This window comes from Salmo salar, chromosome ssa17, assembly GCF_905237065.1.
Source record: "Salmo salar chromosome ssa17, Ssal_v3.1, whole genome shotgun sequence".
Lineage (NCBI taxonomy): Eukaryota > Metazoa > Chordata > Actinopteri > Salmoniformes > Salmonidae > Salmo > Salmo salar.
This window is the reverse complement of record NC_059458.1, coordinates 50,655,741-50,673,184: the sequence shown is the minus strand read 5'-3', so window position 1 is coordinate 50,673,184 and position 17,444 is coordinate 50,655,741. Positions and strand designations below refer to the sequence as shown.

Genomic DNA, 17,444 nt, shown 5'->3' with positions numbered 1-17,444 from the left:
CTGGAATGGAGCCAGAGCCTAAAGATACACACACTTTGGCTGTTGGAAACTATGATTTTTAACTGGCACCATGTGGTTACCACCCAATAGTCTGTATTATGGCAGCATTTGGATGCTGTGCTGGAGGGGTTCGAAGTACACTTATGTAGTATTTACAGCGCTCTGTGTAGCTGGTTACATCATGTTTGTTGTGGATGTGGTGTGGTGGTGTTGCTATGATCTGTCAGAGCAGAGGGTAGCTGGTTGGGCTGGTTAAATGTGAGCTGTGCCTCCTTTCTGGCCTGCCTTGCTGCTTCTTAATCAATCTGATTCAAATCTGAGATGGAGCTTAGAGAGCCTCTACTGCAGAGAGCTTTTACACCCGCTGCTACTACAAACCCCTTTATCAGTCATACTGTGTTTCTGTGTGTGTGTGTGTGTGTGTGTGGGCAGATGCATACTGAGATTGAAAGCCTCTGCGAGGCGAGACAGAAATCAGGCAGCTTTGTTGCCTTCCGCCTAACATGTTGTTACATCGCTGCATGTGGCTATTACCAGTGCTATGGGCTCAGTTTTTTTCAAAGGCTTTGCTTGATTTTTATATTTATTGACCATGTATGTGGTCCTCATGACCCCTTACACCTGTACTTTAACTCTGAAGTATTGAATTTAGACTGAAGTTGAGAAACATGTTGGCTGACTTAACTAAAGGAAAGATTTATGCAAAGGAGTGTTTTGTTTTGAAAACGAGTAGACGGGTGCAGATGCTTTTCAAGAGATTGAAAAACAAAATGCTAATTCACTGCTCCCTGCAGAGAATGAGTGAAAAAGTGAGGGAGCGAGAGAGAAAGCGAGGGATTGTCTTTTATTTTTTAACTTTTGAATGAATGTTTTCCTCTCTCGTCTTTTTTGGTGAGAATCGTTGCGTTGCGTTCCGAGTGTCTGTATTTTCTCATTTAACCTGGAGAGTAAGGGCTTTTCTACAGAGGCTGGGGTGCTGCCTTGTGAAGCAGGGAGAGGGTTGATCAGAAAGGGGTGTAGTTTCCCTTAACCACTGATATACGGTCTGATATTTTTTCAGCCACTGTAGGTGAATCTTATTCAAGATCTGTGGCAACTTCTACCTTGAGCAGCTATCTGGATGTCTACAAGTTTTACAGGACTAGTATCTTCCTCCACCGTCTATATCACCTGGTCCCCTAGAAATGAGGCATGTCAAGGAGAGAATGTTTAGAGGCCCTGTCTGTCGAGCTTGATGAGGTGTAATTTGCCTAAGTGAAGCAGAGTTCAGCAGCATCCAGGCAGAAAGGTGGCACTTTAATTAGACAGTGACACCAGAGTGTTTGTGTTGCAAATGGTACCCTATCCCCTAATAGTGCACTACCTTTGTCCTGGTCAAAAGTAGTGCACTATTTGGGGATTTGGGTGCCATTTGGGACACAGACAGATACAAGAGTGAATGGGGTGGATGGATTGGGACTGGGCTCATTGTGTCTATTTCGGGTTGATTGCTTTACCGGTGGTTGATTGGTGGCCACTCAACTCAAGAACATAATGGAGTGTACCTCTTCTCTATGGAGAGAATCATTAGCACATGGTGATCTGTCTCTTTCAATCTGTTTCCTACTTATATCTCGCTCTCCCAAGCTTTATTGGCATGAGAGGGACAATCCAATGCAATACAACATACAATCGTAATGAACTTTGAGTTTCCTGTCCTGTCCTCAATAGTCTGTAGATGGCCATTCCAGAAGGACATTACTACCTGGCTGTTCTTTCCAGCATGGCCAGATAGTAGCCACCACCCTATTGTCTTTGTGCATCAACATGGCATCCAGCTAGTGTCTTTATATGGTAGCCATGTGGTGATTGATGATGACCATATCCTGTCCTCTGTGTGCAGGTACTGCTGCACCACCATAGAGATACATTATATCTCTGTGCCAAATTCTCTGTCTTTCTCTATGGTTCTGTTCACTGATGAAACACCCTCTCCTCTTTGTACAGGTACTACGGCGCCACCATCCTGCAGATGTCGGGAGTGCGGGATGACAAGCTGGCCATCTGGTTGGCCGGGGTCACAGCCTTCACCAACTTTCTGTTCACCCTCCTGGGGGTGTGGCTAGTGGAGAGGGTTGGCCGCAGGAAACTCACACTCGGGAGCATCATCGGTAAGGGTCAGAGGGTCAGGGTAAAGATAAATGTATGGATTCTGATGATTCAGAGACACATTTAGTGTGTGTGAATAGATGGCATATTGGATCACAGTATACGTTTCACAGTTAGCTCCACAGATAGATTTGAATGGAATTACATGGACTACGTGAAATTACAGTATTACATGAAATTGTAATACATGTAACTAAACAGACAGTAGTAGTAACCCATATTATGTCTAAAGCAGTACACTGTTTGGTTAGACTGTATTTGTTTTCTCCTAGGAACATGTCTGAGTCTGTCTCTGCTGGCCATTGGGTTTCTGCTGTCTGCCCAACACACCCCTCCTGTCACCCTCCACCCCACTGACCCCTCAATTGTCAACTCCACCTGCAACAGACACCTGTGAGTACTCCCTACTCTACTACTGTATTAAACTGTACTCTATCTGCACTGTAGTCTACTGTCCAACACAATACTGAGTATTCCGTACTATTCTGAATATAAGGGTTACATTTCATGTTATGGGGTGCCTCCCGTGTGGTGCAGGGGTCTAAGGCACTGCATCGCAGTGCTTGAGGTGTCACTACAGACACGAGTTTGATCCCAGCCTGTAACACAACCGGCTGTGACCGGGAGTCCCATAGGGTGGCACACAATTGGCCCAGCGTCGTCCGGGTTAAGGGAGGGTTTGGCCAGGGGAGGCTTTACTTGGCTCATCATGCTCTAGCGACTCCTTGTGGCAGGCCGGGCACCTGCAGGCTGACTTCGGTCGTCAGTTGAACGGTGTTTCCTAACATTGGGGCGGCTGGCTTCCTGGTTAAGCGGGTGGGTGTTAAGGAGGACGCATGACTCAACCTTCGCCTCTCCCGCGCCAGTTGGGGAGTTGCAGCGATGAGACAAGTTCGTAATTGGATATGACGAAATTGGGGAGAAAAGGGGGGGTAAAAATGAAGAAAAAAAAATCTGAAGTTAACATTGACATATGTACATCACTTTATTGTTAAGTGCAGGTGTAAAAAAATGAACCTGAGCCACCATGAATTGAAACATGGTCACTAATGAGGGTGTTCTTTATTGGAAGCCTCTCCAACAAAATCCAGGTAGAATCAGGAATTCCCCAGGGCAGCTGTATAGGCCCCTTTCTTTTAAAACAAATCTTTACTAATGACATGCCACTGGCTTTGAGTAAAGCCAGTGTGTCTATGTATGCGGATGACTCAACACTATACATGACAGCTACCACAGCGACTAAAATGATAGCAACACTGAATGGCTGGCAAGGAATATGTTAGTCCTAAATATTTCAAAAACTTAAAGCATTGTATTACAAATCATTCACTAAACCCTAAACCTCAACTAAATCTTGTAATGAATAATGTGGAAATTGAGCGAGTTGAGGAGACTAAACTGCTTGTAGTAACCCTGGATTGTAAACATATTGATACAAAAGTAGCTAGGATGGGGAGAAGTCTGTCTATATTATAGCGCTGCTCTGTATTCTTAACAGCATTATCAACACACCTGGACTACTGTTCAGTCAGTGGTTGGCTCAGCATGGCTGGCCCTTGGATGTACACAGAGAGCTAACATTAATAATATACATGCCAATCTCTCCTGGCTCAATGTTGAGGAGAGATTGACTTCATCACTACTTGTATTTGTGAGAGGTATTGACATGTTGAATGCACCAATGCATACCCCACAAGACATGCCACCAGAGGTCTCTTTACTGTCCCCAATTCCAGAACAGACTATGGGAGGCGCACAATATTACATGGAACTCTATTCCACATCAAGTAACTCATGCAAGCAGTAAAATTAAATAAAAAAAAACTGGTTAAAAATACACCGTATGGAACAATAGGGACTGTGAAGCAACACAAACATAGACACATGCATACAAACACATGATAACATACGCACTATACACACACATTATAGATATGTGGTTGTAGAGTAGGGGCCTGAGGGCACACACTTAATATGTTGTGGAATCTCTTATGAATGTATTGTAATGTTTTTAAAATGTATAACTGCCTTGTTTTTTCTGGACTCCTGGAAGAGTAGCTGCTGACTTTGCAGCAACTAATGGGGATCCATAATAAATACAAATACAAATGAACATTTTACAGGACCAATAGTGTGTGTGGGTTTGTTTCTTAATACATTTTCCTATTCTTCCATCTAGGACTAAATTCATGTTATTATGCGATCTAATTGTACATGCTGTACATGTTTCTGAACACTTACCTAGCAGATTATTCCAATCTCTGTGCGTTTTTTTATTCTATCAGGGGTTCATTTTAACTGCAGCAACAGATTCCATTTGCGACAGTGCAACAGGGGTTGGGTCTCTGTTCATAGAAATTATGTAGAGAGATAGATAGAGTGAACGAGAAAGAGAAAGAGACCCTGTCTGCCTTCTGAAAGACTGTGCTACTCTCTGTCCTAATTTACACACTGGCATGTAGACTGAGTGTACAAAACAGGAACACCTGCTCTTTCCATGACATAGACTGACCAGGTGAATCCAGGTGAAAGCTATGTTCCCTTATTGATGTTACACTTCAATCAGTGTTGATGAAGGGGAGGACACAAGTTATAACCGGATATATCACATTTACATAAGTATTCAGACCCTTTACTCAGTACTTTGTTGAAGCACCTTTGGCAGAGATTACAGCATTGAGTCTTCTTGGGTATGATGCTACAAGCTTGGCACACCTGATGCTACAAGCTTGGCACACCACACCACTTCTGTGGCCTGCTCTTTATGTGCTCTTAAATGCTAGTAAAATGAAATGCATGCTCTTCAACCGATCGATGCCCGCACCCACCCGCCCAACTAGCATCACTACTCTGGACGGTTCTGACTTAGTATATGTGGACAACTATAAATACCTAGGTGTCTGGCTAGACTGTAAACTCTCCTTCCAGACTCTTATTAAGCATCTCCAATCCAAAATAAAATCTTGATTCGGCTTCCTATTTCGCAACAAAGCCTCCTTCACTCATGCTGCCAAACATACCCTCGTAAAACTGACTATCCTACCGATCCTTGACTTCGGCGATGTCATTTACAAAATAGCCTCCAACACTCTACTCAGCAAATTGGATGCAGTCTATCACAGTGCCATCCGTTTTGTCACCAAAGCCCCATATGCTACCCACCACTGCGACCTGTATGCTCTCGTTGGCTGGTCCTCGCTACATATTCGTCGCCAAACCCACTGGCTCCAGGTCATCTTTGCTAGGTAAAGCTCCGCCTTATCTCAGCTCACTGGTCACTATAGCAACACCCACCCATAGCACGCGCTCCAGCAGGTATATTCACTGGTCATCCCCAAAGCCAACATCTTTTTTCCCACTTTTCCTTCCAGTTCTCTGCTGCCAATAAATGGAACGAATTGCAAAATCACTGAAGTTGGAGACTTATATCTCTCTCACTAACTTTAAGCATCAGCTGTCTGAGTAGCTTACCGATTTCTGCAACTGTACACAGCCCATCTGTAAATAGCCCATCCAACCAACTACCTACCTCATCCCATATTTGTTTTTGTTTTTCTGCTCTTTTGCACACCAGTATTTCTACTTGCACATCCTCATCTGCACATCTATCACTCCAGTGTTTAATTGCTAAATTGTAATTACTTCGCCACTATGGCCTATTTATTGCCTTACATCCTTACTTCATTTGCACAAACTGTTTACAGATTTTTGTATTGTGTTATTGACTGTTCGTTTGTTTATCCCATGTGTAACTCTGTGTTGTTGTTTTTGTCGCACTACTTTGCTTTATCTTGGCCAGGTAGCAGTTGTAAATGAGAACTTGTTCTCAACTGGCCTACCTGGTTATATAAAGGTGAAATCTCTGCAGATCCTCTCAAGCTCTGTCAGGTTGGATGGGGAGCGTTGCTGGAAGCTATTTTCAGGTATCTCCAGAGATGTTCGATCGGGTTCAAGTCCAGGCTCTGGCTGGGCCAATCAAGGACATTCAGAGACTTGTCCCGAAGCCACTCCTGTGTTGTCTTGGCTGTGTGCTTAGGGTTGTTGTCCTATTGGAAGGTGAACCTTCGCCCTAGTCTGAGATCCTGAGTGCTCTGGAGCAGAGTCAAGGATCATCAAGGATCTCTCTGTACTTTGCTCCATTCATCTTTCCCTCGATCCTGACTAGTCTCCCAGTCCCTGCCGCTGAAAATCATCCCCACAGCATGGTGCTGTCTCCATGCCTCACCGTAGGGATGGTGCCAGGTTTCCTCTAGACGTGACACTTGGCATTCAGGCTAAAGAGTTCAATCTCGGTTTCATCAGACCAGAGAATCTTGTTTTGGTGCCTTTTGGCAAACTCCAAGCAGGCTGTCATCTTCCTTTTACTGAGGAGTGGCTTACGTCTGGCCACTCTACCATAAAGGCATGATTGGTGGAGGGCTGCTGGAAGGTTCTCCCATCTCCATAGAGGAACTCTAGAGCTCTGTCAGAGTGACCATTGGGTTCTTGGTCACCTCTCTGACCAAGGCCCTTCTCCCTCGAATGCTCAGTTTGGCCGGGTGGCCAGCTCTAGGAAGAGGTGGTTCCAAACTTCTTCAATTTAAGAATGATAGAGACCACTGTGTTCTTGGGGACTATCAATGCTGCAGACATTTCCCAGCCCCAGATCTGTGCCTCGAGCTCTACAGAAAATTAATTTGACCTCATGGCTTGGTTTTTGCTCTAACATGCACTGTCAACTGTGGGATCTTATATAGAAAGGTGTGCGCCTTTCCAAATCATGTCCAATCAATTGAATTTACCACAGGTGGACTCCAATCAAGTTGTAGAAACATCTCAAGGCTGATCAATGGAAACAGGATGCATCTGAGCTGAATTTTGAGTCTCATAGCAAAGGGTCTGAATACTTATATAAATAAGGTATGTTTTTTAATTTTAATAAATTAGCAAACATTTCTAAAAAACTTTTTTCACTATGTCATTATGGGGTAATGTGTGTAGATTGCTGAGGATTTTTTTTAATCCATTTTAGAATAAGGCTGTAATGTAACAAAATGTGGAAAAAGTAAATGGGTCTCAATACTTTCTAAATGCACCATAAGCGCCTTGGAACGGGGTATGGTAGGAGGTGCCAGGTACAGTGTGTCAAGAACTGCAACCCTCCTGGGGTTTTCACATTCAACAGTTTCCCGTGTGTATCAAGAATGATTCACCAACCAAAGGACATCCAGCCAACTTGACACTACTGTGGGAGGCATTGCAGTCAACATGGACCAGCATCCCAGTGGAACGCTTTTGATACCTTGTAAAGTCCATGCCCTGACGAATTGAGGTTGTTATAAGGGCAAAATGGGGTGAAACTCAATATTAGGAAGGTGTTCCTAATGTTTTGAACACTCAGTGTATATTTACCTGCACTCTCTCGTCACTCACAGCTGCAACAAACAAGACAGACTTGTCTTTAATGCAGGTGGAATGGGTCTGCTGTTCTGTCATTAGAGCTACTCTCTCTGTGAATGAACACACTCTCCGAAATGGGTCTGCCCTATGCTCGCCGCACTACACTCTCACGCATGCACGCACATGGATGCGCACACATAACACACACATAAATACATGCTCTCACACACACACATAGATTATTCTCAAGTTATCAGAGTAAAGAGCTAAAGATAGCATCTTCTCCATTCACAGAGAGGAAATGTGTTCCGTTATACCTCCTCAAGGATCTGGTCTCTGTTTGTGACATCTCTGTCCAATCCTCCTCTGTGATCCCAGGCTGTGTGAGCCGTGTATGCTGGACCCGGCGTGTGGCTTCTGTTACCGTGAGAACAGCACGGCTCTGTTCGCCTCATCCTGTGTACCTGTCAATACAGCCTCCACAGAGAAGGCAGCCTGGGGCAGGTGAGCTACAGGAGGCACTAAGGGGAGGGAGAGAGTGTGTGTTTGTGCATAGGGCAGCAGGGGGCAGGTGAGTTATAGAATGCGCTCTGTGTGTGGGTTTATGCGTTGTGCGTTTGTGAAGGGGATGGAGGGGGTTAGTGGATGGAGTTGAATAAGACTCCTTGAAGAAGGCTTGAGAAGTGGTTCTTCTATAATTCTGTATTCATAGTACCCCTCCATCCATAACATAGCTACTGTTGCTACAATACAATAACTGTCTTGTACCATGTTATTCTAGGTGTTCCAACTCGACCCAGCTGAGAGTCCATACGTACTGGGCCTATAACTACTGTCCCACCTCCTACTCCTGGGTAGTCCTACTTGGTCTTGTTCTCTATCTGGCTTTCTTCGCCCCAGGTGAGAGAGACAACACTGATCTATGTAGAGATTCAGTTTATGTTGTATTTCACTTTTACTGTGGGGCAACTACTAACTAAAGAATTGCAGAGTTAGAAAATGTGATATCTCATTTCAAGTTTGGTGTTAACCATGCATTGATGTCATTTGGGATACTTGCTCAAAGGTTTGATTTGTGTGCTTACTGTATATAAGTCTCGATTCGTTTGCATACTGAGGGGTGGTTACTGTACTGTAGAGCTATCGTATGCCCTGTGTCATCCCTCTCCTTCCAGGTATGGGTCCGATGCCATGGACAATCAACTCAGAAATTTACCCCCTGTGGGCGCGGAGCACAGGGAACGCCTGTTCAGCTGGAGTCAACTGGATCTTTAACTTCCTGGTCTCCCTCACCTTCCTCCATGTGGCTCAGAACCTCACCTATTACGGTAACACAGACACATCTTCCTTCACGTGGCCCAGTCCCTCACCTACTACGGTACAGACCAGCTAATCACTGATCAATAACCCCTTACAGGACATCCTTGATCAATCAACCTGAACAGCAGGCCTGCTTTCACTGCAGGATCTGACCTTTGTTGGACATTGATTAGTCTAGAGACTTGAGGTATCTTATGATAGGCTCAATGTGTAATGAATATAGTTTCATCATGTTTGATTACTTGCTGTCATTTAATAATGTGCAGCAGATACTGGATAGTGTTTGACAGAATTGTACACTGTTGCAGACTAGAACTGAACTCTGCTGTCAGTACAGGAAAACCTCTGGGCCTTTCCTGGTCAAGTCATATATGGTAGTCAGGGAAAAACTGTAGGCCCTAATAATGACTGACAGACGATGTGTTGTTGATTGTGTATTTGTTGTGATTGTTATTTCCCAGGAGCGTTTTTCCTTTACTCCAGCCTGGCTCTGCTTGGGTTCTTCTTCATCTACGGCTGTCTGCCTGAGACTAAGGGCCGGAGGCTGGAGGAGATTGAGTCCCTGTTCGACAACCAGCTGTGCTCCTGCGGGGCCACGGACTCTGATGAGGACCGGCAGGTGGAGTACATCAGGGTGAAGGGGAGCAACTACCACCTCTCTGACAACGATGCCTCCGACGTGGAGTAGCCCTAGCCTGTGTGCCAGTCTGTTTGTGCTTTCTTGCCAACTCACTGTCACTCATTGTCATGCCAAATAATGGCTTGATGATGACAGCCATGGAGTTGGCAAGAGCACAAACAGATCTGAGACCAGGCTAAAGTAGCCCAGTCTAGTTTGTAACTTTGGCCCTGGATATTGTCCCTGTTCTCTCATCCCAGAAAGTGTGTATCAAGTGACTCAGAGTAGGAGTGTTGATTTAGGATCAGTTTAGCCTTTTAGATCATAGTAAATAATATTACATGGACAGGAAGCTTGATACATGTACATACAGCCTCTGATCTGCATCCTCCCCGAGTCCTGTTCTCTGGTTTGCCTCACAGTCACGTAGGTTACATTGCTCCATCTTTTTCACGGACAGGGTAGCTATTTATAACACATGAGTTACTTACACATTTGATTTTGCCTATGTAATGTTGTAGATACATCTATAGTTTGATGAGAATCTTCTTTTTGATTTGAAAACCATCATGTGAAAAGTATTAAGCATACATTACGTTCATATTTATCCTCAGCATTTAGACATCCATTTTACTGTTCATCTGTCGCATTATTATGAATTTCCATATATGTGAGGCAGACCAACTACGATTAACGATTAACTATTGCCATTTTCCTCTCATAAAAGGTCCTGTGTGGCTCAGTTGGTAGAGCATGGTGTTTGCAATGCCAGGGTTGTGGGTTCGATTCCCACGGGGGACCAGTACTGGAAAAAAAATGTATGAAATGTATGCATTCACTACTGTAAGTTGCTCTGGATAAGAGTGTCTGCTAAATTACTAAAATGTAAAATAAAACCATATGATTAGAGATACAACCTCTTCACAACAAAACCTTATTGTAGGAGGCCAAACATCCACCAAAAGTGTTAAATTCAGAGCGAGGGGTTGAAATATATATTGTTGATACCAGTATGCCTTTCTATATGAAACACAACTCAGTACAATATTGTCTCAGCTTGTCTGTAGCATCACAAATGGGGTGTCAGACACTAGTAGTACACCTGGGCTCTACGTCCCAAATGGCACCCTATTCCCTATATAGTGCACTACTTTTAACTAGAGCCTTATGGGCCTTGGTCAAAAGTAGTGCACTATAAAGGGAATAGCATGCCATTTGGGATGCAACCTGGTCTCCGTCTGATGATGAAGTTCAGTCTTGCTTTGCAGTTTGTTTAATCATGTTGGTTGTAAAGCTACAGTAGCACACGACCTGTCTCTGTTTTGTCATTAGTAAACTTATGAATTATGTTATTTATTCCAATGTATTTTACCCATGATGTCGGTGCCTGTACTGAAGTGAAATGTATGAAGGAGTTGACTATATGGCCAGCCAGCGTGATGATAGCATTTTTTTTTCAGAAGTTGCACAAATGTTTTTATTGATAAATGTAGACTAGACTATTCATTGGGTTACTCAGTCCATCAGAGAGAATACCCATACATTGAAATGGACAGTTTAGTCAGTTAATGTTACACACAATAGTTGCTCTTTGGGAAAACAATGTCAGAAAGAATGTCTTATTTTGTCTCCATTTTATGTTGTGTCTTCCTCCACAGCCTTACGTACAAATCGCAATGCATACTCTTCACGTGAAAGAGCTGGGGTTCTCATGTTCTAAAGGTTCGAGGAGTACTGTACTGTACTGTACTTGCTAATGTCATTTTATATATCGTTAAACTATGTAAGGTGACACGTTTTTAGTTGAGTACTTGAGTACAAGATTTGTGTGTAGCAGACTCTCGTTGAAAGTGGTCAACATAACGTCGTTGAGAATATGTCTGTGTATTATTGTCTGTGACAAAACAATATAGATAGCTACTATTGTGAATTCAAATAGGATTTTCTTTAGACTGAAATGAAATGACAGCATTTCAAGGTATCACTAGATGTGTTTTGCCAGTTCATTGGAACAACAGTATCAATATTGGATTATTGAGTATTTATTATCAATATTTGAGTATTTGATTAGAAATGTGATTAGAAAAGAGAGGATACTATAGGTAGACTAAACTGGGGGTTCACTTGAAGACAGAATAACTTTTTGCTTTTATTATCACAGATAGTTAGTTTTTTAGAGAAACAACACTTTATTGCACATCCCCTTCACAGAGGCGACAACATTGTCGTCATGTAACAAACATGTAAATGAGATAGTGTCAAACAAGTTATTTGATGTGTTGTGATTTTAGAATGCACTTTGATTTTAAGACGGTCACAACCGCTTGACAAACCCATTGTGTTATTATTATATTGCCTTCTTTGCTTTAATTCCTAAATGGGGTCATCCAATGTGTTTATGGTGAACGGGTGCAATTTTTTCTATGTGAAAACAAATTAAATGCAGTGTTTCTATTCTAGGTTATGAAGAAGAACTAGTGAAGATTTAAAACAAATATTTATCCAGCGCTGTATAGTATACATTTGATTATTGTTGCTGTAAATGTTTTACTAGAATTTATATTCTATCAAAGTAAATATATTCATGAGAATCTTGAACACTTGAATATGTATCGGGGAAAAATAAATAAAGTAATTATCTTGCAATGTCTAGCTTTCGTTTTAATGTAGAATCCCAAGGGCATTGTTATAAATGTTTAAATATGCAGAAACAGATCCTGTGGTAAAGGGATGTAGTTGCTAGTGTTGTTCACAACTCTTAAAGGGATACTTCGGGATTTTACCTCCCCTCCTCTCCTGTCCTCCCCACCTCTCTCCTCTCCTTCACGTTTCACTAATCTTTTTCCTCTGCTTCAGCATGAGCAGAATGTCTGCTATTTCCTGAAGTGTCTCAACCTCCTCTGAAAGCCTGTTAACTATGCTCTCAGCAGTGACCTCCTCCCTCTCCTCTGCTCTCCCTCTCCTTTTCTCCTCTCTCTCATCTGGAAGGTCTTCTCTAAGAGGAACATTCTGAACAGGGTCCTGCACCTCTTATTCTTCTTCCTGTCCTCTATGCTGCAGCTGCTTACCTCTCAAGTCTGGATGGAAGAGAGAAAAACATCATTAGGGAGCAACATCCATTTCCAAAATACCACTGAAAATACAAAAAAATACCACCATAATGATTCTTGGTCCGTAAGAAAACTGCAACAAACTGTACGGAAGAATGTCAACATATACAGATCAGAGTAAATATAATTGCAGTATAACGTGTGCTTATTACACCCATTCATTAGCTTTACTTTCAATCGATTATCTATGATAAATTACACCACATATGAAGTTGTTTGCATTGATTTGTCTATATTCGGCTACACTGAATTGTTAATTACATCAAACATTTGCTATTCATACTTTTTACATCATTGGTGACGAGGGGAGCGTCTAGTACAGAGGTAGTGGGTCTCTGAATACACTCTACTCTCAGTGTTAGTGTTACGACACTTGTTTAAAGAGATGATTGATGGGTGGTGCCCAGGTCCAGCCTTGAGCTCTCTGGCTGTTGATTTTCTCCAGGGCGTGTGCTCTTCTCCCTCCCTCCTAGATCTGTCTGACAATGCTCTGTCTGTCTGTTGTCTCATAGACTCATCTCTGTGACTGGCCTGCCTTCTGGTGGTTGGGGTCGGTATGACATTGTAAGCAGAATTGTTGTGGGATTCAGAGTCCACGAGGTTGTTCTCTTTACACTCAAGTCCAGAAACTGCACTGAGTTGAAACATCCGATGTTAGACATTTCGAGGTGATGTTGGTGACAGTCTGTGTCTCCATTTCTCGTGTTTCTTGTGTTCTGGTGGCTGCCATTTTTTGTTGGTGGACCTCAGAGCTCTGTGATTCAGACAGAGGACGAGGTGGGACATACTGATCGCCTATAACCCTAACCTGGCTGTTACTGTCATCTGTAACTACACAGCCTGACCGTCTCTCAGTGTAGCCGGAGCTCTCCAACGCTCTCTGGTCTTTATGATCTCTCTGGTCGTTTCCACAATTCCCTGTGCATTGAGGCCTAGTGGGTGGGGTGTAAGGTCTGGGTTGAGACTGATGGTGACCCCTTTGTTGTGTGTTCCAAAGTGATGAGGCCTGGCTGAGGACAGGGATCTCTTCAATACAGGACCTCTCTGAGTGTGACTTAGAGGATCCACCCTGTTGACACTGGTGATAATCCTCCACCTCCTGATATGACATTTAAAGATTACTATGAAAATATGTAGCCTGAGTCCCAGAGCTGTTTGTGCTGTCTTGTCAACTCCATTGCTGCCATTGTCACACTACGTGACAGCAATGGAGTTGACAAGACAGCACAAACAGATCTGGGACTCAGGCTAAGAAATATGTTGATATTACCATGTAAATGCAAAGTGCATAACTATGTAACAACATGTTATTAAACAGTAATTACACAGACTTATAAGAGCAACTAAATGTAGTGTTACAAATAATGAATTACAAGTCAGTCATGGTAGGCCTATGTGATCTATGGGAAATCAAAGCATCCCCTTACAGTACATTAACCAAAGCAGATGTAAACGGTATTATCTGTTGTTTACTTACGTCACCATCAAAGTGTGAACTAAAGCAACCTCCTCTTGGAGAGTAACTGGGCGATGATTCACAGCATTCCTTAGGACCATGATGAGTGTTTCCAGGACAAGCTGAAGACACATCTGCAGGTAAGTCTCCACCAGGCTGCGTCCCAAATGACACCCTATTATTCCTCATGTGGCACGATATAGGGGATAGGGTGCCATTTGGGACTCAGACTATCAGTGTCAGATAGATGGTGAACAGCAGATGATTTTGAATATAGTGTGGAAACTTACATGAGCTGACATCAGTGCAGTTGGAAACCTGTTGGAATACAGACGTAACAATGAAACAGGCTAGCCTTCACCATATTAACACATTTAGACTTACCTTTACCTATTATCATACCCTAATCAGGTCCTGTGGCTCAGTTGGTAAAGCATGGTACTTGCAACGCCAGGATAGTGGGTTCAATTTCCAGGATCACCCTTATGTAAAATGTTTGCACGCATGACTCTAAGTCGCTTTGGATAAAACCGTCTGCTAAATGGTACTGTATTATATCGTAAAGCTGCTGCCTGTAATTACCTCAAGAAATCCGGTTCAGGGCCTCAGCTCTGTGATTAATTCACATCTCTGGTAGACGTTGTCGGTACTTCCTCCTTGAGGTATATCTTAGGCATACTCTTCTTAAAATTAGCTGCTGGGATGAATTGACGTACATACAGTACCAGTCAAAAGCTTGGACACACTTACTCATTCAAGGGTTTTTCTTTATTTTTACTATTTTATACATTGTAGAATAATAGTGTAGACACCAAAACTATGAAATAACGCATATGGTGAAGCTGGTTGAGAGAATACCAAGAGTGTGCAAAGCTGTCATCAAGGCAAAGGGTGGCTCCATTGAAGAATCTCAAATATTTGTTTAACACTTTTTTGGTTACTACATGATTCCATATGTGATATTTCATAGTTTTGATGTCTTCACTATTATTCTGCAATGTAAAAGTAAAGAAAAAACATGGAATGAGTAGGTGTGTCCAAATTTTTGACTGGTACTGTATGTCAGTAGAGGTTGACAAACTTTCTGCAAAAACATGTCTCATAGTGTTGTGTTGCTCTTCACTATCTATTTGGTTGACGGAGAACTCCATTGTCTGATTTTTGAGAGAGAACTCCAAGGTGTGGTCTTTGCCATACAATTGGTGGATAGAGAACCCCACTATGTGCATGGCATGGTCTCTGGTCTCTGTGCTACTGGGTAGGCAGATGCATACCCCATTAGTCACTGCACAAGTTATGGAAATATTAACTATCTTCACAGATGTAATCAATACAGCAATGGATATCAGGAAGAAGAAAATAATCAGTTCAGGGGGGGTTGTCAATCTCAATAATGTATGAACAGAAGATGGATAAAGAAAATAATTACATTTTCAGGTAAAAACACATCTTTGATATTTCAGTTCAGTTGGATACTGGGGGGGGGGGGGGGGCTGTGGCCCACGAGGCACACTCTCTCCTTCCTCCTGGCTGAGAGAAAGGTCTAAACTACAAAATCAAATATCCATTAGGTTTCAGTTATACTTTTTCTTTACTTAACAAAACTGTTAATATAGTGGAATGAATGCACACTCATTTGTCTTTGTTGCATGTGTTTGTGGGGTAGAGATGAGGTTAAATCCATTCCAAATTAAAGAATACTGTTACTATGAAAGTATTTGAATGAATACCTGTGGTTGCTCTGAGGTGGAGATATCCCAGGGTGGCCTAGGGGAGCAGTGTGGCTTTGGCTGGACCTGTGCTCTCTGTTGGAGGGAGAACAGGCCTGCCCCTGAGGAGTAGACTGACGACGATGCTCAGGGTGAGCCCCTTCTCCTGGATGTGTTGCTGGTAGTCTGACGTACTGGTGTCTGACATGTTTGACTCCAGCCCTGGTGAGATCTGAGAGCAACAATCAATGAACCACCCAAATGTCACAAGGTTGAGTCATCATTTCCATAAAGCTTACTGTGTCTGTAGGTTCAGAAATATGGTAAAAAGAGTACTACTGATGTAAGGTGATGTATTTGTGTTGTCAGAAAAGACGAATCAGTGTGAGTAAACGTGACTGACCTGTCTACACTTGAATTCATCAGGAAGGCAGTGCTTTCTCTTTCTAGCAGCCTGGACACTAAAATACATCAGTTGTACAGTACCATTAATACAAATACTTGAATGTCATTAAAGATGACGTTTCCTCCTAGAATGATTCTATAATTGCTTGATATATATAACCATGCCTGTACAAAGGCTGTCTCTCAAAAGAGAACGACTGATGGGGAGCCAGGGCTCATGGGTAACTCCAGGGACCCCTCCCTCATCGACTTGGGTCCTCCCTTATCATCAGTGATGCGAGTTACCTTTGGCTGATCTGGAACAAACTAAGTTATTGTTGTGGGTGGGATCCTTTTTCAATGTTATTAGTATTTATCCATAATCTATAGATGTCTGTCTGAACTCACCATTGTTTTCTTTCTTTGCAGCAATCTGGTTTACTATGAATAAAGTCACCAGGTACATACTTCCAGAGCTGGCTCCTTCAGGAGAGTTTGGTATTCCTAAGGTTTTCATCTTTCTCTGCATTTTCTTCTTTTCAAAGAATTCCTGATAAAATGTTGGCATATGTATTATCATGTCACATATACTTTATTATAATATATACAATATGGTACCTTATTTATCCTCTGCTTTTTCATGTCATTTCTCATCATAAACCGGTTCCTGTAACGTTAATATTCATAATGGAAAATCAAGTTAAAATTGATATTAAAAAGGAGGTCAATAGAATATTTTTGTTAAATAGTAACAGTTATGTAACAGTTGTAATGTTATCTGACAACGAAATAGAAAGTTAACGTTGAATATTTGCAAACAAGCAGGTTTTCTAAAACTCGTTCCACCCAGACTGTCAACAAGTACATCTGTAAAAGTGTTAACGAAGCTAACGTTAGCTAGCTAGCTAGCTGTCAAACTCACCTTGAACCACCGACACAATTCACTTTGTCCAGTAAAATTAGAGCGACAACAAAAAAAACTTTATTGGGAGACATATTTTATCAGCACTTTTTTAAATGTATCTAACAGTATACAGTAGTTGATAGTTGAGTTTTTATGAAACATAGCTAGCTAGCTACTAGTGAAACGTTCTCATAAAGTAGCCGATTATAATGATGCTTCAGTCGAGTTTGAGAGGTACAAAGATACAGGAGCCAAGCCAACAGACAAATAAATAACGTAGACGAGAGAGGCTTTGGTAGTAACCACGTTATTACGCTCAATAACAAAATGTTGTCACAATACAGTGTGTATAGTAAAAAACGTACAGAAGGACTTCATTTGAATACGTCCCTCACAACCGATCGTGTCTTTCCGG

The 17,444-nt window shown here is 42.3% G+C and overlaps 1 protein-coding gene and 1 long non-coding RNA gene across 8 annotated transcripts in view; one reads left to right on the top strand and one right to left on the bottom strand.

Annotated features, from left to right (window-relative positions):
- LOC106575984 (proton myo-inositol cotransporter) overlaps nt 1-12,109 on the top strand; it is a 76,251-nt gene extending 64,142 nt beyond the window's left edge. Inside the window, exons 5-10 of the mRNA XM_014152761.2 lie at nt 1,987-2,150; nt 2,421-2,541; nt 7,906-8,031; nt 8,309-8,427; nt 8,703-8,855; nt 9,309-12,109. Coding sequence (XP_014008236.2) covers nt 1,987-2,150; nt 2,421-2,541; nt 7,906-8,031; nt 8,309-8,427; nt 8,703-8,855; nt 9,309-9,535 — 910 coding nt within the window. The 3' untranslated portion in view covers nt 9,536-12,109. The remainder of the gene's footprint in view (nt 1-1,986; nt 2,151-2,420; nt 2,542-7,905; nt 8,032-8,308; nt 8,428-8,702; nt 8,856-9,308) is intronic.
- LOC106575985 (uncharacterized) lies at nt 12,076-17,427 on the bottom strand. Of its 7 annotated transcripts, XR_006760097.1 has the most exons (10): nt 17,048-17,427; nt 16,744-16,792; nt 16,534-16,675; nt 16,145-16,202; nt 15,763-15,973; nt 15,462-15,580; nt 14,615-14,729; nt 14,323-14,350; nt 14,054-14,154; nt 12,076-12,543 (listed from the first exon to the last, which is right to left on the bottom strand). It is a non-coding gene; the product is annotated as an uncharacterized lncRNA (long non-coding RNA). The 7 variants fall into 7 exon arrangements; XR_006760096.1 differs by having other exon boundaries at nt 16,534-16,792; XR_006760093.1 differs by having other exon boundaries at nt 16,145-16,675.
- Between the last annotated feature and the right edge of the window lie 17 nt (nt 17,428-17,444).